The sequence below is a fragment of the Prosopis cineraria genome, unplaced genomic scaffold (assembly GCF_029017545.1).
Source record: "Prosopis cineraria cultivar Desert tree isolate PC_DT_omini unplaced genomic scaffold, ASM2901754v1 PC14, whole genome shotgun sequence".
Lineage (NCBI taxonomy): Eukaryota > Viridiplantae > Streptophyta > Magnoliopsida > Fabales > Fabaceae > Prosopis > Prosopis cineraria.
Window position 1 is genome coordinate 8,530,525 of NW_026555345.1, and position 24,410 is coordinate 8,554,934.

At 29.4% G+C, this 24,410-nt stretch overlaps 1 protein-coding gene and 1 non-coding gene across 2 annotated transcripts; one reads left to right on the plus strand and one right to left on the minus strand.

Annotated features, from left to right (window-relative positions):
- Positions 1–3,648: 3,648 nt before the first annotated feature.
- On the plus strand, positions 3,649–11,608 carry LOC129293185 (elongator complex protein 1). Its single transcript, XM_054930997.1, has 5 exons — positions 3,649–3,902; positions 5,184–5,513; positions 6,094–9,152; positions 9,991–10,089; positions 11,044–11,608. Exons 1-5 carry the CDS (start codon positions 3,744–3,746, stop codon positions 11,357–11,359), a joined length of 3,963 nt encoding a protein of 1,320 aa, XP_054786972.1. The 5' UTR covers positions 3,649–3,743; the 3' UTR covers positions 11,360–11,608.
- A 902-nt stretch (positions 11,609–12,510) lies between these two features.
- TRNAC-GCA (transfer RNA cysteine (anticodon GCA)) lies at positions 12,511–12,582 on the minus strand. The gene has a single exon. It is a non-coding gene; the product is annotated as a tRNA-Cys (tRNA).
- Between the last annotated feature and the right edge of the window lie 11,828 nt (positions 12,583–24,410).

Here is a 24,410-nt window from a genome sequence, read left to right on the forward strand (position 1 = left end):
TGTACAGTGTATCTCTTTTTTAGATTCCCCGCAAAGCATGGGGTTGGTAAATTCAGTTTGTTAGAGATAAGTCCAGACCATGAATGAGCATACAAGCATGTCCATGCGATATAAATCACAATAAATAATACCTAGTTTTTACAATTTCAAAAATGAAGCTAGAGCGAAGAATAGGAAAGCTTGCCTTTCTTGTTTCAATCAAACAACAAACAACAAACAATAAGAATATCCTTGAGTGAGGATATTATAAATCACAATCAATCTAACATGATAGAAAAATTTTATTTGAAAGAATCACAATAAAATCTTTTTGAATTATATAAATGATATTTTAATCTCTTGAAATACTATAACTTTTTTAAAATTTTTAAAGACTTTTTTATTATTAAGGAATTAATATAAATGATCAAATTAATTTTAATTTAAACTTGTAAATTTTTGTTGAATTTTTGTTATTTTAAGAAGAAATGTTGTAAATCTTAGAACAAAACTTATAAATGATAATTGATATTTAAATTAAGGTCAATTTGATCATTTGCATTAATTCTCTAATAATAGAATAGTCCTTAGAGACTTTAAAAAAATTATGACATTTCGAGAGATTAAAATATTATTTATATAATTCAAAAAGATTTTATTATTATTTTTTCATTTTATTTTTTATACAACCCATTTTAAAATTTCCTTTGGTATATATGCTTAGTTTTTGGCTATCGAACTAGTTGCATTTGTTTAAAGCTTCCGGTGATTAAAAACGAAGTGTTCAATATAATGCATTAGACACAGGCAATTGAATTACATAATGCCTCGACCTTTTTTGCTTTATTTTATATGAATAATTGTTATTTTTGATCAAAAATAAATTTTATAACTTTTAAAAAGTAAAATGATATTTACGTTTGCACCAAAAGTAAAATGAAGGAAAAGTAGCAATTAAGAACCATTGACCGAAGTTAATATTAAATAAGAATCAATTATTGTCAAAATTAAAATGAAAAACAAAACTAAATAAATTATTATTAATTTAAAGTGAGTTGTTATCAAAACTTAAATTAATAAATATTTATTTAAATTTTAATAATAATTAATCTTTAATCGATATAAATTTTGATCAATGATTATGATTTTGATTGTTATTGTTATTATTATTATTTTTTAATCTCCATGATCAGATCCCATATACATTTCTTACATCCCCCTGTTAAGAAAAGAAATTGGGTCAGAGGAATCGTCCATTAGGACTTTTAGTTCCTGCTGTGTCAATTGATTTGTTGTCGTCAAAATAATTTAATGTTATAGTGTGAACTTTTGGGTCACAAATTAAGTCCAATAGACGAGCTGGGTTACTAATTATGAAGACTATCGCATCAATGGATTGATTAAGATAAACTATACGATATATATATATATATATATATGTTAAAATTTAAAATACAAATATGAACAAGATAAATAATATTTGATTAAAAAATAATTTGTGCTCATATTCACATTTTATAATGTTCATTTAACAAATTATATCAGTTTTGCAACTTCAATTATTATAGAATTCACAACTGTTTAAAACATCTATATATAAAAATATTCATTGTTTATTTGTAAATTTCAATTTCTAAATTTACTTCACAATCAATTTCTATATTTAAGCAAGATTTGATATCCCCACCCCTAATAGTCCAATTCTTTTTTTTTTTTGGGGCCAAACTAATAATCCAATTCATCATAAACAGATCTGCATCCATTCTCTAATAAGCAATTGGGACCCCATATCACCCCCCCTAAATCTTTTAAAGTTAACATTCATGAATTTCTGTGATTTTTTTTCAGTATTCTTTTCATTTTTTTATAAAATATAAAATTCTCTCCCTTTTCTTTTAATAAAAGGAAAATTTTATTAATCTTAAAGGATTTAAGTCCCTCAACACACATATATATTAAGAAATTCTGAATCTCTAACCTATACTTATACCCGACCCCACCCCCACCCTTATCACTTAAGTTAATCATCAACGACGGGAATTAGGAAAGTTTTAGATCTCACATCGGATTAATCCACGAAGAATTAAACCAAACCCCAAGCTTATTCCTCGTTTCTCTGAAGCCATAATGAAAACTATGAATTGAGGGGTTTTTTTTTTTCAAAAAAGAAAAATATTTAAAACCATTTTTGATCAGTGATCACAATCTCAGATGCATGGCTGAAAATGTCAAATTGCGATTCCTTCAAAGTTGAGATCGTGATTCCCAAGCATTTCTTGGATCATGATTTCTTCCTTATTATTCATAATTAATTTTTTTACTCTATCCATCCCCCAATTCCTAAAAGTTAAATTATATATTATTTCTCTAAACTTTAAATTATATACACATAACCTCTTTAACTTTTAAAACTTTATAATAAAACCCCTTCAAATTATATATTTATGTAGATAACTATATGTGATTAATTTTATATATTAATTATCTACATATAATATAAAGTTTAGAAGGTTTATCTATATCAATCAAAGTTTGGAGGTTTAAAATAAAATTTAAGGGGTATATAATTAAAAGCTAGGAATTATTTGTATAAATCTTAAAGCTTAAAGAAGTTTATTATTACATTTTAAAGATTAAAGTGATTATTTATACATGGTCCAAAACTTAGTAGAGTAGTATGTAATTTAGCCATTTTTAAATGGCTAGCTTTATATTGCCAAAGAAGCAACCAAAGGTCATTTTTATTTCAAATTGTGTTTGGTTTAGTTTTTAGGTTGTCTTTTATCTGATGAAAGAACTCATGAAAAACACATACTAAATTTCATAAGAAAAAAGACATGTCACAAGCTTGTTTTTCAAATGTTGGGGTGAAGGAGGATTTACAGATATCTTATTCCCTTTAGGGACAAAATACAATTTACAATGTACAGATGCCATGACAAAATTCTCTTTTTAACATTGCTTAACAAAACTTAATTTACAAGAACATGGAGTTAAAGTACATAAGGACTGATTCCAAATAAAAGGCCTCAAATTACCATTAAATGCTAATGAGCTAATATGATTTGGCCAAATAATAATTGTCAGCTAAATTAATATGTTTCCAAACAAGCACTAAAAATGGAATATTACTAGTTTTGTGTGTGTGTGTGTGTGTGTTTTTTTTTTTTTTATCCCCTTGCCTGAAAGAGAATTCATTAGCTTGAAAAGAAAGCTTGAAGGGCAAATACAAAATCTCACTCATAGCTAAGAATAAAGAAACAACAACAAAATGAGCTATCCAATATCATCACATGGAGCATAATTTTTAAAAGTAATAATAATTTTTTATTAGTTTAATAATATAAGCTACTCTTAACTATTTCTTTAATCCTTAATTAAAAATATCTTTTATCAAGGAGGGGAGGTACTGGGGATTACGTTTAAACAAGTGCCTTTATTGGTTTAATGAGATGTTAGGTTTTGGTTTCAACATTCAAGAAGAGTAGGGACTAAGGAGTAATTCTTGAAAAATAAAATCGAAATGCAGGTATTCACTGAAATTTTAGAGGCAAAAGTCTAATTTCCCCAAATTATTTCTATCTGTGTTTTGGCCGAGCCCCGTGACTGATACTTCAACGTTTAAAGTTTAAACCCTACTATACTTCCCACTTTGAACACCCCTGAAGCCTTAGAACACCCGCGCACACTCACACAGGGCGGGGCACTTCAGCTTCTATCAGAAAACGGAGAAGAAAGCTTTATCATAGTTCTGAGCATTCCCAATGAATAATTTGAAGCTATTTTCTGAGGTCCCTTTGGTTCTTCAATTGAAGTCCCATGCTGAGGCTCTTCAATTCTCGGCTTTTGACATCGAGCGGAACCGCCTTTTCTTTGTGTCTGCCGGCAACTTCGTTTATACCGTTCATCTATCTTCGTTCCATGTATGTTCTTTTCTCTGTTATAACTGGTTTGAAACTTTCTGTTATAATGGCTTGTTAGGTTGCAAAGCCCCGTGGGGTGTTGAAGGATGTAGGAAGGGTAATGAAATGAATGGTTCAGTTAAACTGATGGGGTGCTGCTTAGTGTTATTGATTCAGGGAGATCAGGAAAGGAGTTATTGAGGAGTTGAATATTAGCTTATTTTGTGTATCAAAGACCTGCATTTATACGTAGGAAGTTGGGAAGTTTTTGTGAAGACATAATCGCTGAAGAGTTGGCATTGGATGTTGATAAATCTGAAATGGGAGCAATTGAAAAAAGGCAACAATGCAAAATGTGTTCGAATGAATATCTTGTTTAGGATATATTGTCAGAATTAATTTTGGAATTAAATTTGTTTGGGAATATGGGATTTGCTAAGACTTTGAGTGAATCAGTGATTGTTGGCTTGTTTTGATTTTTTCCTCTTGCATTAGAAGGTCGTTGGTTTTTATTAGCAAGCCGTTGACTAATTATAGAGTTCAATATCTGTGGCATGATTCGTCATTTTCTTTTTCATGGACTTAGCAAGCCTGAATAGGTATTGAATAACTTTGAGGAACATGATTTTTGGTTATTAGTGTTTCAAATCACACGTCTTTACCAATCGTTATGATCGAGAATTTTCCCAACTCAAGTTGTGAGGTTTTATTTGCCCTTAGTTCTAAGTTCCATATATCAATGATGTCGTTGATGGTTGGATTTAAATTTTATTTTCCCTCTCATCTAGGCAAAGTTAATACTGTAACTTATATGAATCCATAAGCTCTAGGATATTGGTATGATTATGAAAAGAAAATATCTTAGTAAAATTTAGCCCTTATGTGCAAACCTTTTTGTAACTGGTCCACTCGGGTAACATCATTTGTTGAACTTTTTAGTGCTGGACATTTTACTTGACATATTAATGAAATTATTCCTGTGTATTTTGACTAATAGTTTAAGGCTTTGCAATGAAATTGTCTATAAATAATGTTGCAGGCTTACAGCCTTAAAACCCCTTTATATAAAGTTGGAAGCCAAATAGAACTGCTACTTTAAATCGTTAAAGTATCTGTGCTTCCTAGTTCAATTTTAAGATGGTTTAGTAATGATAACATATTTATATAATCAGTGGTTGAATTTTCTTTATGAAAAGCTTGATCTGAATAGGATCCAAGGTATGAAATGAGTAATAAACTTATCTAATATTTGCTCTCTGTTTTCAATTCACATTTTTGATTTTTTAATTGGTTTTGTGGTAGCAAAAAGGAGCTTGGAGCAAGGCCTTGGCATCTGCAGATGTTGACACCATTGATCTGGATCCAGGGGATTTTATTACTTCATTTGAATATCTTATGGAGAAAGAAGCTCTCATTGTGGGGACTTTAAATGGCCTTTTATTGCTCCACAGTGTGGATACTAACACAACTGAAGTTGTTGGCAAGGTGGATGGTGGGGTCAAGTGTATCTCCCCTAGTCCTGATGGAGAATTGCTGGGCATAATTACTGGTTTTGGACAGATATTAGTAATGACTCATGATTGGGAATTGTTATATGAAACAGCACTTACGGATCTTCCTGAAGGTCTTGATGTAAGTAATTGTAAGGACTCTTATGATGATCTTAATTGATTGCATCTATTCATGAATGACGAACAATTTTCATGGTCTAAGGTGCTACCAATTATTTCTTTCCTTTGTTATATGCTGATTTCAAGCGTTTCCTGTATGATATGAAGGGATAGACCATTGATACAATTCATGTTTCACAGTTTTATGTTTGATTTGGAAGCATATACCACTATTGTTCCATTATTAGATGTTTGAATTTTCTATCCAGTTGTTTGGATGTTGGAATATTCTATGCTATTGTAAGGTTAGTGTTTTATTTCCTGTCTTGAACTATAACTTTTTGAGCCTTGAGTTTAGATTGCTTTGGATTTATGTTTAGGATGCTTGTCCTTATGGAATTTTGTTTGTTTGAGCCCATATAAAGGCATGTTATCTATTATAAGATGTTTCTTTTTTACCCTTTTATGTTTGTTCCCTTGTTGTGCTTCCCCTTCTCCATCACGCATAGTAATGTCTTGTATATTATTTACACAGATGGTTGTATAGAAATACTATCTTTTCTTGTAGCTTGTCATATATAGTGATGAATTCTTGTTTTCAGGTGAATGAAATTTTTCTGCCAGATAGGTTTGAGTATAATGTTTGTTGGCGAGGGGATGGAAAATACTTTGCAACCATTAATGATGTATGCAATTCAACACCATCACTTAAGGAGCTTAAAGTTTGGGAACGAGATTCAGGGTTATTGCAGGCTTGTTCAGAACCAAAAGCTTTTGCTGGAGCTGTTTTGGAATGGATTCCCAGTGGTGCAAAAATTGCTGCAGTTTATGATAGGAAAGTAGAAAACGAATGTCCCTCAATTGTTTTCTTTGAGAAAAATGGATTGGAACGGAGCAAGTTTAGCATCAATGAAGGAAATAATGCAAAAGTAAAGGTTCTGATGTGGAATTGCAGTTCAGATTTGCTTGCTGGTATTGTTGAATGTGAAAATTATGATGCTATAAAGATATGGTATTTTAGCAACAACCACTGGTACTTGAAGCATGAAATTAGATACACAAAGAAAGATTATGTCAGGTTCATGTGGAATCCAACAAAGCCTTTGCAGTTAATTTGTTGGACTATTGGTGGTCAGATCACAGTTTGCAACTTTGTCTGGGCCACAGCTATTACAGAGAACTCAACTGCACTAGTTATTGATGGCTCCAGTATACATGTGACCCCACTTTCTTTATCGTTAATGCCACCTCCTATGTATTTATTCGGCCTGAAATTTCCTTCTAATGTTCAGGACATGGCTGTATATTGCAGAAACTCTAAGTACCAATTAGCTGCTTCTCTGTCAAATGGTTGCTTATGTATTGTGGAGCTTCCTGCTGTTGACACCTGGGAAGAACTAGAAGGGAAAGAATTCAATGTTGAAGCCTCTCACTCTGAGATGACACTTGGATCTATTTTGCATCTTGTATGGTTGAATTCCCATACACTACTAGCTGTTTCACATTATGGTTTCAGTCATAGTATGGACTTTTCTAAACCTTCCCTGAATGAGGGAGGATTTCAAGGCTTCTATTTGCAGGAAATTGAGCTTGAATGTTCTGAGGATCTAGTTCCAGGAATATTGACATGCTCAGGTTGGCATGCGAAAGTTTCAAAGCAAAATTCCCTGGAAGAGGTGGTTATTAGCATTGCCCCTAATCCTGCTAGTAAACATTCTGCATATATTCAATTTTCTGGGGGGAAAATCTCTGAGTATGTAACAAAATTTGGTGCCAGAAGGGGCTCTTTAGAGCAAGAATTTCAAAACTTTTCTTCATCATGCCCTTGGATGAATGTAGTTCTGCCCAGTGATGGTGTGGCATCAAAGCCATTGTTTTTTGGATTGGATGAGATTGGTAGGCTGCATGCCAATGGGGGGATTGTCTGCAACAACTGCAGCAGTTTCTCATTTTACTCAAATTTGGCAGATGAAGTGATCACGCATTTAATTTTCACAACTAAGCAGGATTTACTTTTTATTGTTGACATTGTTGACATATTGAGTGGGGAGTTAGACACGAAGTATGGAAACTTTGTCCCCATTGGCACCAGAAAAAGAGAAGGAGAAGCTCGAAACTGTATAAATGTATGGGAAAGAGGTGCTAAAATTGTTGGAGTTCTTCATGGAGATGAAGCTGCTATTATTCTGCAAACTACTAGGGGAAACCTTGAATGTATTTACCCCCGAAAATTAGTTGTGGTTTCTATCATTAATGCCTTGGTCCAAAAGCGCTTCAAAGATGCATTACATATGGTAAGGCGTCACAGGATAGATTTCAATGTGATTGTTGATTACTGTGGTTGGCAAGCATTTTCACAATCAGCTTCTGAATTTGTCAGTCAGGTTGGCAATCTAAGTTACATAACGGAGTTTGTCTGTGCTGTAAAGAATGAAAATGCTATTGAGAAACTCTACAAAAACTTTGTAACTATTCCTTGTCCAGAGGGTGCTAATGTTATGCAAGTAGGAGACCTCCAGCATTACCTTGTTAACAAGGTTTCTTCTGTTCTGATGGCCGTAAGAAAAGCCCTAGAAGATCATATAACAGAAAGTCCGGGTAGAGAGCTTTGCATTTTGACTACTCTGGCTCGGAGTGATCCCCCGCTACTTGAGGATGCTCTGAAGAGAATTAAAGTTATCCGTGAAATGGAATTGTCACGTGCTGATGAGCAGAGAAGGTTGTCTTACCCTTCTGCTGAAGAAGCTCTGAAGCATCTTTTGTGGTTAGCTGATTCTGATGCTGTCTATGAAGCTGCTTTAGGTCTTTATGACTTAAATCTTGCAGCTATTGTGGCATTGAATGCACAAAGAGATCCAAAAGAATTTCTTCCTTTATTACAAGAATTGGAGTGTATGCCCCCTCTATTAATGCAATACAATATTGACCTTAGGCTAAAAAGATTTGAAAAGGCACTCAGACACATTACTTCTGCAGGAGATGCTCATTTTGGTGAATGCATGACACTCATGAAGAAAAACCCTCAACTCTTTCCATTGGGACTTCAACTTATTGCTGATCCTGTGAAGAGGATGCCAATCCTTGAGGCATGGGGGGACTATCTTAGTGATGAAAAATGCTTTGAAGATGCTGCCACAATTTACTTGTCCTCTTTTCATCTGGAGAAGGCTCTGAAGTCTTATCGTGCTTGTAATAACTGGAGGGGGGTGCTTACAGTTGCTGGGTTCCTTAACATGGGAAAAGAGGAGGTACTGCATCTTGCACATGAGCTTTGTGAAGAGATTCAAGCACTGGGTAAACCTGGGGAAGCTGCCAAAATTGCTTTGGAATACTGTGGAGAAGTTGATGGTGGTGTGAATCTGTTGATTTCTGCACGGGACTGGGAGGAGGCCATGAGGGTTGCTTTCATGCATAGAAGACAGGACTTAATTAAAGTTGTAAAGGATGCGTCTTTGGAATGTGCAGGCACACTAATCAGTGAATATGAGGAAGGCTTGGAGAAAGTGGGGAAGTACCTGGCCCGTTACCTGGCTGTTAGACAGAGAAGGTTACTTCTTGTGGCAAAGGTCCGGGCAGAGGAACGGGCACCCAGTGACATTGATGATGACACTGCATCAGAAGCTAGTAGTAATTTTAGTGGCATGAGCGCCTACACCACAGGGTATGCTTATTTACTTTTGTCTGAGGTTTTCCCCTTTGCTTTAGTAGGTGTAGTGCGTCAATTTAGCAGATATATAAATATGTATCTACTATGATATCCTTTGCTAGTATTTTCTTTACGTTATGGAGTGTATATTCTGAACCAGCTTTCTTAGATTATGTGATGATGGATGGATACGTCCTTATAACATGTTATATATAAAACTTATTTGATAATTATATGCATCATGCTGCTTCCATTCATTTTGCATGAATCAATTATATATGCTGTGTTCTGATTCTTCGCAAAGGGCTAGTATTGAGATCAATTTTCACGTTTTGCAACTATGATCAGTTGATACTGTCAGATTCATGATGATTAAAACGTTGAAATGAGTTTGAATCATCTTCCTTCATTCTGAATCATTTGTCCTGTGTTAGCATGAATAATTTTATTAACATAACTAATGATTTGAGTCAAATTCCATCCCCTGCCTCTGTGGGATTGAAGATTCCTTAAACATGACATTGAAGAGAGTGGAAGATAGAACAATGTATTTTCATGTGTTGGATTTGTTTCTGATATTATTTAGTGTATATGATTTTCCCCCCACAATGTCCTGTCAAAAGTTCTGTATCTCAACTGCTTCTAACCAAAATGTAAACAATGCCTCCATGGTACATATACTAATGTTTTAGTGAAAGAAAACTAGTATGATTAAAATTGAATAATGTAGATTTTACTTTTCCTTTCGGAAAAGAATAATATTTTGGTTGATACCACATTCTGCCCTGTCTGCTTGTTGAGTTATACTTTCAGTATCCTGGCTTTAATCGGTTCTTCTTCGTTTCACAAACAGGACCAGGAGAAGTTCTGCTGCTTCTGTTAGCTCAAGGGCGACTAGCAAGGCAAGAGACGCCAGGCGTCAGAGGAAAAGAGGAAAAATCCGGCCTGGGAGGTAATTTGACATGAAAGTTACTTATATCCCGCCTTGCCTTCAGAGTCTGATCCTCTTATGTGATAAAGCAACTTAAACACTGCCATTTTTTATTACATCTCACATTTTGTTTTCAACTAAAAGTAAATTGACAGTCAACAAGATTTCATATCAGTGACAAGTGAAATATCCAATATTTACAGAAAAAACAAAATCAATCTTATCTCAGTAATAATTGGATGATTTTTTGTCCTTTAGTGGGCCATCTTTATAACCTAGGGGTTGCTTTAATTGAAATTAAATGATGAGGTTCAAACAAAACCACTGATATATGATATCTTCATCATCCCAATCCCTTCCCTCTCTTCCTCTTTTTGTTTTGTTTTGTTTTGTTTTATTTGAGTCTGGATCCTCTGAAGTTTTTAAATGGAAATTTCTATTAGAATTCAGAAAAAGAAGAGGGGAACAACTGAGTAGGAGGAATAAAAAATTGGGAGAATGACCCATTTAGTCCCAAAAGAAAGAATTAATGACAGTTAGGCCATCAACAAATTTGTTTGAAAAATAACTTGCAAATTTTAATTCAAATAATTATAAATTTAGGAATTTCAATTGCAAATAAGATATTTAAACTCTAAATGTATTTCTTAGTTCGTAATTGAAATTCCTGTTTGTGACAGTCTAAATTAACAGTTACAATTCACTTTTCAGAAAATTTTATCCAGGATTTAATTGTCATTAATTCTCTCTTTTAGGACTTTGCTGTCATTCTCTCTAAAAAATAAGGATGTTGGCCCCATACACACTTCCACTCTTTATTTTATTCTCTCACTTTCTCTCACACTGTGTGTGTGTGTGTAATTGAGAATTCTAGACTTTATAATTGAGAATTCTAGAGGATCCTTGTACTGTTTGTTAATGTTTTTAGTTAGCCACTTTCTGAAAATTGAAGTAATGTTGAACTTGCTGTTGTAGTCCTGGGGAAGAGCTGGCCCTGGTGGAGCATATGAAAGGCATGTCCTTGACAGTGGAAGCTAGAAAGGAGCTGAAATCTTTGCTGGTTTGCCTTGTGATGTTTGGTGAGGGAGAAACAGCTAGGAGGCTGCAACACATGGGAGAGAACTTTCAGTTGTCTCAAATGGCGGCAGTTAGATTAGCTGAAGACACCATGTCTACTGATAGCATACAGGAGCATACACATACTTTGGAGCATTACACACAAAAAGTGAGAACTGAAATGCAAAATTCAGAGGCTTTGTCTTGGCGGGCTAAGGTTTTTGTTTCTTACTAAGTGAGGTTAGCAACAATTAACAGGATATAGAGGCTGTTTATCAGCAAGATAGTGTTGTTTTAGGCTTTTTTTTAGGAGTAGCTACGCAACTTTAGATTGTATTCTATTCTATATATACTGTGTTGCCCATGTTGCTTTTGTATTTGGTCAGAAGCAGGGCCTATTTCAAGTTCTGTTATATTCTTTGGGTCTGATCTGGTAATTATTGTAATGATCTTTGTGGCATGAATAAAACGTTATTATAATTCACGAGGGAAGTAAGTTGGCATTATGATTAATTAATTTCATTGAAACTAAGATTATTTGTCCTTAAATATTGGTCTGTTAATAAAAATGTTGACATGGTTTTCGATGGGGTTTGTTTTCCTTTGCAATTTTTTCCCCGACCAAAGTTGAGTCTGACAATAAATTTTATGAGCCATCATAATAAAAAAAAACAAGAAAATTAGTTTTGGATTGTGCTTTATTTTTATTAATCTTATGGATAAAAACATTTATTTTCTTCATTCTGTTTCTGGGCGCTCAAAAGGGTGTGTTGGTCGGGATTTGGTGCTTCTTGCGTTGATAATCGTAGTGTTCGATGCTAAAATGACATCATGGACGATTAAAATTTAAAGTTTATCTTTAATTTCTTAAATGGTTTTTCCCTTCAAAAATCCAATAAGAAGATTGTTTTAATTGTAAAATTTGTGCGTATATATTAAGATAAAACATATTGAAAATATACAAATGAGAAACTAAATCCGGATCATCCATAGAAAAAAGATAAAAAAGTCATTATTAATGATTGGATTACATTTAGATAATGCAGAAGAGTGATTATCTGCATTAATAATTATTCTTCTTAATTTTTACACTAGTCATTCTTTCAATAATACAGATAATTCATTTATGGCCTAAGGTGATAATTTTTCCCTGGCCATCTCACACTTAAGAGCACTTCTATATTTGAGTCACTTTCTGTATCTTGTCTGTCAGTTAACTTCCTACGTGTAATCATTCACAAAAAAAAAAAAAAAAAAAAACTGCCTACGTATAATTTTTCTTTTAGCCTCAGATTAGTCACCCTCTGTTGCTTTTTTGTTCGATGTTTTTGGGGCTTGCCATGATAGAGGAAAACACATACTGTTTCACAAAAGTAAATTGCTTGTAGGGCCCTACCGGGTTCGAACCGGTGACCTCTTGATCTGCAGTCAAATGCTCTACCACTGAGCTAAGGACCCCGGTTGATTTAAGGCTCCGTTATAAACATTTAAATATTAATGTTCACCATTTTTGAAATACAAGGAAAAATTAATTATTTAGTTTTTTTTATAGTTTTAACCTAATTGTAATTTAGTTTCTCAACTTTGACTCATTATAATTCAGTCTTTAAAATTTTAACTCGATTATAAATTAGTTCCTGAATTCTTTATCTTGCAATTTAGTTCTTAAAGTTTTAACTTGTTAAATATTGGTCCTTATATTTTAAAAAATAAAATTATAAATATTAAAAATATTTTAAATTTTTAATATTTATAAAGATTAAAAGGATTTAATAATTTAAAATATCAGTAAAGAATAAAATTTATTATTGATATTTTAAATTATTAAACCCTTTTAATTTTTATAAATATTAAAAGTGTAAAATATTTTTTAAATTTATTTTTTAAAAATATAGGGATCAATATTAAGAAGTTAAAAATTTAAGAACTAAATTACAAGAAGTAAAGTTCAGGAATTGATTTACAATCGAGTCAAAACTTCAAGGACTGAATTATAACAAGTCAAAATTTTAGAATTGAGTTATAATTAAGTCAAAATTATAAGGATTAAATGATTAATTTTTTTAATTAATATTAACCAACATTCATCATCACCATTGGGCAGAAAAAAAGAAAAGAAAAGAAAAGAAAAAACCCCTACCTGACGAGTGCTACTATTTACTGGTAATAACTACTATAAATCAAATAATCCTTTTAACAGTATTTACCCAATGCAAAATAATGAACCAGTCCTTCCCAATTCTAAGAAAATTCACAACGGAATACTTCTTCCGTTTTTTTTTTAAATAGAGAAAACAGTATTGTTAGCAAAAGTGGGTTGAAATTTGATCTATTTTGATCTGATGATTCAGAAATGATCTTAATTGAAAAATTATGTTCAGTACCACCTCCCAGTTTATTTATAAAATAACAAGTGATAGTTTTTAATTTATCATATTTTCTTTCTTATAAATATATTACATATGTCACTATATAACTTTGCATATATTTGTTAACAACCTAGAATTGAAATATATAATCGAATAACTTCGAGAGGAGGATGTGTTTTTTTAATATAAGACTGTGGATAAAAATGCACGAAAGAAACAATAACTTAGTCAAATTTTTTGCCAAAGTCTTTCACCTAGGGAAAAGCACAAAGCAGGACCTTCGAGTATCGCAAATAACTACCACAAAATTATGAAATTGAATTTTAGAACCATAGTTTTTTTTTTACAATTTTAAAAATTATACTTTGACTAAAATTCCCTGTTTGATAACTAAGTTTACAAGTCTAGGAGTAAAGAATTTTCCAATTCAAATAAAGTGATTCATAGAATTAAATTTCCAATTCCAATTGAAGTAATTTCAACACTAATGAATTTTAAGTCAGTCAATTACAAATCTGATAATTAAGTTTGTAAGTTTGTGAGTAAAACATTTTCCAACTCAAATAAAGTAATTTCATAATTCCCTTCAACTAAATTTTCAACCCAATTAAAGTAATTTCAGCACTAACAAATTTTAAGTTGACATTTTAAATATAGGTGTATCTTAGTCAAATCATTATTTTTTAAAACCACAAAAAATACCATGGTTCTAACTCCTAAAATTTAATATCATAATTTTGTGATCTTTGAAGGTCCTTATTTATGATTTTTTTAGCACCTAAGTAGAACCAGGAATATGAGCTAATTTGTATTATTTATTTTAAATTTTATAATATTATAATTTGTACTTTAAATCATAAATATATAATATTATAATAAAAAAATAAGAATGAATTTTGGGACCCAATCGGATCCAAGTGGTGGTGTCATTCAATTAAGCCTCTTTTTGAGCTAAAGCAACTTATATGAACTTAATTTTAATTATGTTGATCCTTTAAGCTATCCAATATGCCATCCATGATAATTAAGTTCAAAAGATACAATACACTTCTTCAATATTTTAACATTAATAAAATGTGGATAAAATTATTCATATGTAATTATTTTTATTCCCTCCCCGTCCTTCGAATCAAACATACCTACCTTACCTTAAACCAACCAAACAGTTAGAATAATAGAATGCATCAGGATTATATCTGATCCCCTTGTATGGAATTAATCCAATACCAAAGGGACCATACATAAATGTTTGGAATAGAATAATCATGATTCACTTTCTATGTCCATCTCTTTTGTTTTGTTTGTGTATAAATCTATCAACTTAATTATATGTATATATGTAAGCGCATGTTTATATAATAAATAAATGGGAAGATGAGGAGAAAGAAACCAGACACATCCACCAAGTATGAGTGAGAAATGTTGGGTTTATATTCTTGATGGATAAGGCACAACCCATTTAAGGATTTATTAGGGCCTTGATGCAACACTGAAAAATCCAGGGTTGCAAAGTGTGATTCTAATAAAGTTTGGACCCCGTTCTTCTAATTAACTCTGTCTCGCATGCAAGTTCGGCAAATTTGATAATTTCGATTCTGCAATTAAAGGCATGGCTTTCATTTTTTCACATGGGTACGTGATGCATGTAAATCTATCTATGCATATACGTAATTGCATATATATGTTTATAAAATAAAAGGTTAAAGCATAAAAATATTCTGAATTTTTTTTTCTAAAAATGCTTGGCATTTTAAACTTTTTTTTTTGGAGTATTTTTATTCTAAAAGTTTCAAAAAAAGATTATTTTTGCCCCACTATTAAATGTTGGGAATGCTTACCATTAAAGTAAAGTTGACCAAGATATTTTACTGTTTTGCCTTCTTTTATTTTTGCATGTTTTGGTCTTTGTTTTCATTTGTTGAAGAAAGAAAAGTTAAAAAATTCACTAGAGAATGAAATTAGAGATTGAATATAGAAGGAAGAAGGGCAAAACACAAAAATATCTTTGGATAAATTTCAATTTAACAATCAATATTTTTAATATTTAACGATGGGATGAAAATGGTTTTTTTTTTAAATTTTTGGAGCAAGAATACTTAAAAAAAATTTAGGATACCAGGCGTTTTTGAAAAAAAATTTCAGAACATTTTTGCTCTTTAACCCTAAAGCAAATGACCAAAATAATTCAGGATTTCATTGAAGAATTCGTGTCTTTATATTAAATATTAGATAGAGAAGCGCCACAGAAGGCGTATGCCACAACTAATAAATGAAACAATCAGTTGTGATCATTGAATATCTATTTATATATATATATATATATATTCCATCTCTAGATGAAACAAAACATATATATATAGGTAAAATTAGAAAGATATGGGAAGCTTATAATCAAATGTCCTTGAGATAACAGCATCAAGTTGAATCTGATCTTCCATTGTTATTAGGTTCTGAGTTAGTGATGATATGGGAACCAAACAAAGTCCTTTGCTCCTTAGCTCAACCTCTTTCTCCCCACACCACATCTCATCACATTTTGTAAACAAAAGCTGAGACAAACAAAGCCGAAACATATGATTAATTTAGATTTAAAAGTTTATGTTGGTAAAAAAAGATTTAAAAGTTTATGAAGAGTTTTTTCTTTACTTTTTCTTTGTTGTTGTTTAAACATATGATCTAAAATGTTTTTGAGTTTTCAATATATCGTATAAAATTAATAGCATGCCAAATTATTCATAAGTCAATAATACAACTCATTTTATACTCTCTAAAAAAATGTGTCTAATTAAAAAAAGATATAGAGAAAAAAAAGTAGATTAAATTAAAAGATATAAATTGAGCCCTGCACCCACTATATATCATTCCTTGTGTCATTCTCTCATATTTCAGAGGTATTTTAATTTTAAAGTTGGAAATTAAAGAGAGAGAGAGAGAATAATTTTGAAAAATTTAATTTCTGAAAGGACCTTTCACAAATCTAATACTTTTTAAAATAATAACTTCACTTATTAATTTATTAATATTTATTTATTACAAATTCTTTTTAGATATTAAAAACTAAAGAATCTGACCTAATTTTTTGGAGGTGAATATACTTACAATAGTTTGGAAAATTAACTAACTCGTTTCTTTTTTTTTTTGTAGCATGAAAGGAAAATATTTTTTGATGTTATTTATTTCATAACCACATATAATTAGTTAATTGGGTACGATTTCAAAACTTTAAGAACTATTTGATACAAATTAAATTTTATAGGAATTGAACCAAACTTATAAGTGAGATAAATTTAAGGGATCAAAAGTTTCATTATTCTTTTTAGGAAAAAGTAATCTTTTAATCCTTCAATTTTTAACTTACTTGTAACTCAGTCCCTCAACTCTGACTACGATTCAGTCCCTCAACTTTTGATTCACCTATAACTCAATCCTTATTTTTTAATTTTTCAAAAAAATTTCTTATAAAAAAAGAAGGATAAAAAAATGCTCATATATTATTTTAAAATATCCTCCCCTTGCTCATTAATGTGAGATATAAGCTAACATGAAAAAAAAATTAATAAAAGTTTAGGGACTAATTTGTAAGTGATTCAAAAGTTGAGGGACTGAATCATAGGCGAGTCATAGTTGGGAGACTAAGTTACAGCGAGTCATAATTAAGAGACTGAGTTACAAGTAAATTAAAAATTGAAGGATTAAAAAATTAATTTTTTCTTCTTTTTAATTTGAAAGGTGGATATACTAACAATAATTTGGCAAATAACTTTGCTTTTCCTTTTTCTTCTGGCCTGAAAGGAAAATATCTGTAATAATAATTGTGTACGTAAGTGCTAATTAATGCCTGTTTATGATGATACACTTCGACAGTACTGTTGTATGAGAAACTCAGCATTTGACACAAATTCTGCTCCATTGATATCAAAATGAATTAAAGTAACCTTCTAATAATAATAAAAAAAGGGTAACCTTCTAAATTCTAATAAGCTTGCATTGTTGTACGGAATTTTTCTTGTAATTAAATTTCATCTAAATGGAAATATATATATATAGCACCAAATTTTATTATGGCCTTTGAAAGATGATTTGGATCTCAGTATGCTTTTTCCTTTGCACCCCCCTTTTTTTTTTTTGGGGCACAACTTTAGAAATTGAATGTTTGATTTCCAATATTGATTCTTTAAGTAATAATCAAATAATTTTAGAGAAAATTAATCTACAGGTCCTTATGATTTTTTTCAATTTAATTTTGAATAAGATCCTTTTAATTTATTTTATTTTAATTAAACCTTTATAGTTTGATCAATTAGATATATTAATCAATGAAATTAAAATTATTAACAAATAATTCTCTTTCTCACAACAAAAATACTTTTGAAATTTATAGAGATGTAATATTTTTGGCAACAAAAAATTGATTTAATACAATATTTACATTTCTATTAAATTTTTTATGAAAATTCTATATTTATAAAAATTGCTTATAAGATATAACCTAATTATGTAATTTTTTTTTTAAAATTATATATTATAATCTTTTAATAAAAATATAGAATTTCTTAATTTTATTTCTCCATCCAACAAATCAAACCACACGAGGGCCAGTATCAATCAAAACGAGTTTGTAGACTGAAGGTTCTCAACGAAACCTTCTAATCACATTTATTTTGGAAGTGTGTTAAAAATAAGTGAAATTCATCATTTAAAGTGTTGGCCTCGTTCTATTTGTCTCAAATTTTCATTTTAAGTTTCTTTGTAATAAAAGTAAAAGAATGCTAATAATGGGAAATATGCCCTTATATTTTCTGTTTTATTTTAATCATAGTTTTTATTTTTCCTTTTAGAATCTTGAAATATATGTTTACCCGGATTTGTTCTTGAAGAAGCTTGATATAAAGGAAAGCCTCTTGAAGAACTGAAGCAGTGTCAGTCTGCAGATTATCCACAAATTACCCAAATAATATCAATTTCTTTTCCAAATGATAATTAAGAAGCGAATAATTAACGAGAAATTAATGAATAATTATTTGCTTATTATTGAGGTTAATTAGAAATCAATCATGACTTACCTTTGCAAACGGTGAAACCAGTTTTTGTAGAGCTGTGATTTTATCACCGAGCTTTTGATTTCTCCTCATAGACGGTAAAATTAAAAAAAATAAATGAAACAAAATCTTACAATTAAATGCAATAAGACCACGTCTATTTGACAAATTGATCTATCATCATTTTTGTTACATAAATTTTGTTGTTTTGAGTAATAATGATGGAAATCTCTCACCATGATGATGAGTACGTAGTTATAATTTTGATTTAAATAGTATTGATTAGATTATATACGTTCTAAAGATGAATTTTTTATTTTGTTCTGATAATTTCTTCCACATCAATCAATCTGGTCTCCCACCAGAAGGTTTTCATTTTCTGTAAATAACAAATTTGTCAATATAGCAATATAAAATAGGTAAAAATTAATCATTTGTTCATGTAATTTTGACTCACATGTAATTCAATTCTTAAATTTTAATTAATTGTGATTCAGTTTTTATAATTTTAACTCATTTGAAATTCAATTTTTAAATTTTTTAATTTGGTGCAACTTAGTTCTTGTAGTTTTAATCATTTAAAATATTGGTCTGTATATTTTAAAAATAAAATTATAAAAAATAAATTTATTTTAAAATTATAAAAATTAAATTGTAAGGAGTTAAAGTTATGAAATTGGATTGTACTAAATGAAAGTTAAAGAAGTGAATTACAGTCGTTACAACTAGAGGAACTAAATAATTAATTTTTTCTATAAAATATATATGGACATATAATGAACCCTAGCGTTGATAAATGAAGAAAAGTACATCTTATATTATATATTAACATACATAAAAAAATATGTTTGGTTTTAATAGAATAATTTATCAACATGAATATTATTTCACAACTTGACACATATAAATGTTATCCACTTGGCTTGCCAACGTCAGGCCAAACCTACGTATTCTAATTATTATAACCAATTCAAAACAATCAATATACTCTTTATTACAACTAAAAGGACTAAAAATAGTATAAAATTTAAGTAAACTATATATACTATAAATAAGTTAAAAATAGTATGTTTATTTGTCATATTTCATGTAATGTATAGAAATCATTTATTTGTATAATGGTTTTGTTGTTTATAAGTTGTAATGTCAATTAATACGAAACTGTATGCTCCCCCCCCCCCCTCTTTAATTAGTGTACTCACATTGTTCCTCGGAATTTTGTGCAGTGTCTCTGCTGGTCACATGACATTTTTGTTCCAAATTTGTCATTTTAGTTTCTTGAATTTTGCCATCAATTTCCTCAAATGGACGTTTTCTTGCATTTGCTCGTGCCTGCATGTCTCGCCATACCAAAATTGAAGAGAGAGAGAGAGAGAGAGATATATATATATATATATATATATAAGCAAAAACAGAATATTTAAAAGTTAACTCTAATTATTGAGTAATATATGGTGTTTTTAATGACTTAACACACATAAGAAGAATATTTTTACCGATTATAAAAAAAAAATAGGTACCTACAAAATTCAATTTTTTTAAAAAAAATCATGCAAATTAGCTTGAGAATTTGTGTGCTGTTTAACCTTTGCATTCAGTTTACAAGAATCTTCATCTTTAAGAAATTTTATGAAGATCGAAGAAGAAATAAAATTATGAAGATTAATTAAATTTTATAAAAATAAGAGGACTTTGAAAAAATATGATCTCTAATTTAAATGTGTAAAAAAATTAGAGGATTAAATAAAAAGTCGTCTTCCAATAATTTTCTATCCAATTGATGGGATTTATGATCTTTTTCGTTCTCATATCCATCCACCTTATCTCCATAAAAAATAAGCTCCAATAAGAATTTTCAATAAAAATCATTTAAAAATAATTACCATACAAAAAGTTTATATTAATAAAAATATTAATTCTTGAATTTTATTGGCCAAAATTTTTTTTAAAAATAAATATGAATCAACCAACTCAATTAAAAATATTTTTTTATTTAAGATGACACGATATATTCATCATAAAATAAGGGAATCCATTAAAAAAAAAAAGATACTGTAAATAAGCAGATTATATCAACTTACAGCATCACATGGAGGATCAGAAGGTCTCTTGGAAGGCAACAAAGATTTCTGTGAAATATTTTTGTTTTGGGATGCACCATATAGGTTTCCTGTCCCACAAGAACCCATCTTAATTACTCTTCAATTATTTGATTGATGACATATATAAATATATTTAATTCAATTTTATAAGCATGAATTTTAATATTCAATTTTATGAGAGCAACTCTTTATCGTCTACTCTGACATATTTTTATATATAAGTAATCCATTTTAAAACGTGGATGATGTGGTATGATGATAAAGAAACAGATACAAATAATATTGGAGGAATTATTTTTGATATGATTAAAGTAAAAAAAAAAATGAGTTGAAGAATGAGAGGAGATGAATGTAGAGATAGCATTAATATTATTTAAACTAAAAAATTGACAATGTACTCTTTACTATATATGAAAATTAATGTCAATTTAGGGCCTGTTTGGGTTTTGTTTATATTTTTTTATTTTTAAAAATTTATGTAATACAATTTTTAAAATTATTTTAAAAAAATAAAATGAAAATGTGTTTGGTATATTAATTTAAAAATAATTTTTAAAAAATAGATTGATATTGATGATTATAGGTGGTTAATGATGATGATTTATAATAAAAATTGATCAAGGTAACTATAATTTTTAATAATTAAACGTAGTATATTTAAAAAAATAAAATGAAAACAACTTAAAGTTGTTTCTATGTTATTTATGTTTTTAAAAACAAAAAAAATGAAAACAGTTATGGAAACAATTAAATCAAAAACACTTAACCAAACAAGTTTTTTAATTTTTCTGTTTTCAAAATAATTTTTTTTAAAATAGAAAACAACCAAGCCCTTAATATCACAATAATTTGTTTTATTACATAGCTATTCACTTGGGACCTAAGTGTTATTGAGTCTTAGCAAGGACTATGTCATTTTTAATGTGTGGCAAACAAAACAAACCTTCTTGATGAACAAGGGCTAGAGACTGAGGTTGGGTAGGCATTATTGTAGATTCCATGTACAATCCATTGCTGTGAAATTGACTGCTAAAAGAATATATATCATAAACACAAATTCTTAGTGTGTGTACATATACATGTGCAAGTACAAATGTATTAGAATAGAATTGTCAATATTTTGCTAAAAAAAAAAAATGTCAGTAGCTAGTTATCTCAGTCATAGTATAACCTTTTTTAACTTGGAAGAGGTTTTAGTTTAAATTTGATATTGACATGTTTGTGTACATGTATGAGTGATCTCTCTCTTCTTTATAAGGAAAGGTTTAGTTAGTGAAATTTTTTTGAATATATATTGAAATTAAAACTCATATTTTGAACTTCTAGAAAATTTATGTTTGAGCTCTGTGTTAGTTGGAAGTTTGATTTTGTTCTAATGATCCATTCATAGTAAAAATGATGCTATATTTAAGTGATAAAGATGAAATTTTTGAACAAGTAATTAATAAAGAAGGCAAATTTAAAAAATATATGCATATAAAGAAATTGACCAATGGATAGTGGAATAGTATTTGAAATTTGAATGGCCAAAATGAAATTTTATTAGTTTCATCTTTTTCGCCTTTACACAAGTTGCTGTTAATAAAAATAATTTAAATATCCTTGGAAGTGTTTCTTATTAGTAAAAGTACCTAACGTATAAAAAATTAATCATATTCATATATGTCTCCAAGGTTTCTTTAATTACGGAGATATTAAAAGATAAAAAAAGTTACCCAGAAATATACAGAGACAAAAGAGTAGGCCGTGTACTCAGTATTTTTTATTATCTGCCTCTAACTAATTATAAACTTAAAACAAAATCAAACTTTCCCAAAGTAAAATGATACTTCCTTCATTTTAAATTATAAAAAACTTTTAGACAAAATCTTATATACTAATAAACATAATTAAATATACTTAACAACTTTATTTTTTTCAAAACAAAAACATAAACTTTTAAAAATGCTCATTATTTAATATATTAAAAAGAGAAAAAATAAAAATTAATTATAAAGAGAGAAGGAGTCATATTGGAATTGGAGCATTTAATGAAACTTTAATCTACTCAAAATATCTTATATTTTGGAACGAAAAAACCCCTTCCAAAAGTGTTCTATAATTTGGGACGGAAGGAGTACTAAAATAAACTAAATAATCAAACTGAACTTTCTTAATACCAAATAAATTGATGATGAGAAAGGTAATTTACAATATCGTTGCTGATAAGATATAAATCGTAGTAGAATTCTGTTCCATTCTTATCTTTCTAGCTTATTTATCTAAAATATCAATATAAAACATAAAATTTACAGGGCGTCGTTTGAAAAGATACATAATGTCCCCAACAGAAAAGCTGGCAGGCCATATTCTTAGTATTTATAGTTTGTTCATCTATATATACCTCAATATGTAATGGATCGATCAAATTAATTATTTACTTTTAATGTGATAACTACCAGTATATTTTAAGATTAGTCAATGATTACTTTATGCAATATGTCAAAGGTAATAAAATACTAATCTCAGATGTAGAACACTTGTACTATTCCTCCAATATATATCAATGTTCTTAAAAAAAATACTATATTGGCAAAACCTTATCTTGTTCTCTTCACATACATTCATTCATGCATGCATGCATGCATATATATATATATATATATATATATGTCCCTCTTATCCACATCTATTGACAGAGGGTAAATTATTAAAAATTATTTTTGAAAACAAAAGGTACAAAAGGATTTTAGCTCATAAGGGAAAATGACAACTAGAGACCTTATAAGAATATTAATTACAATTACATACCCTGAATTATTAAAATCTCAATATTAAATCATAGTCCTTGCAACAAAATGCACTTAGAAATTTTAATTATTTGTAATGTTAGTTGAAAATTTATGAAAGTTAGTTATAAATAACAAGCTAATTACTTGTGTTTTTTTTTGTAGTCAATATATAGATAAATCACTTGGGAAATATACAAAAAGACATTTGGGAATTGAGATTATTTGTAACATTAATTAAAAATTTAAGAGAGTCAATTGCAAATTGTAAGACAATCAATTGTAATTTTTTGCCACTAATAAAAAAAGATATTTGAGAATCTTTATAATATTAGTTAAGAATTTACAAAAGTCAGTTGTGAATTTTAAATTAATAAGTAAAAGATACTTTATTGCAAGTAAGGATCATATGATCTATTATTGAAATTTCAATAAATCATGATATGTAATTATAACTCTCATATTGTCATTTTCCCTAAAAAATTAACATGACCATAGTCACAAACATTCTTTCTTTAACTTGAATTATTAGTTCGCATTTACATTTACAAAAGTGATTGTATATTACATATTTAAAAATAAATAACATAAAGAGTAAGTATATATAGTTTTTTTTTAAAAAGTGAAAACATAATTATGGATTTTTGCATTTTGCTCAAGTTTTGTTATAGGATTCTACACTTTTTTGTGTGTGTTTTAGGTCTCTACACTTTTATTTTTTGGAAGATCTAGAATATTGAAAAAAATGCAGGTACAAGAACTCAAAGTTATGTTTTTCAAAAAAAAAAAGAAAAAGAAAATAACCCTTATACAGTGCCACTTTTTTTAAAATATAGATATCACTTTCTCTTCAATTTTTTCAGGATGCATAAAGGATCTAAGTTGTATATATATTGTATGCTTACATGAGGTCGTCCGTATGCAAACAAGGTGTAAAATTCTGCAACAACAGAACTTCATTGTTTCCTGAGTCATTTATTAGAAAAAGCGTTATTATAGAATTTAATC

Excerpts from the sequence above, each read along its gene's own strand:
- LOC129293185 (XM_054930997.1), top strand. The coding sequence starts at position 3,744 with ATGAATAATTTGAAGCTATTTTCTGAGGTCCCTTTGGTTCTTCAATTG. Across the intron at positions 3,903-5,183 it reads TTCATCTATCTTCGTTCCAT|CAAAAAGGAGCTTGGAGCAA; the intron begins GTATGTTCTTTT and ends GTTTTGTGGTAG. Across the intron at positions 5,514-6,093 it reads ATCTTCCTGAAGGTCTTGAT|GTGAATGAAATTTTTCTGCC; the intron begins GTAAGTAATTGT and ends TCTTGTTTTCAG.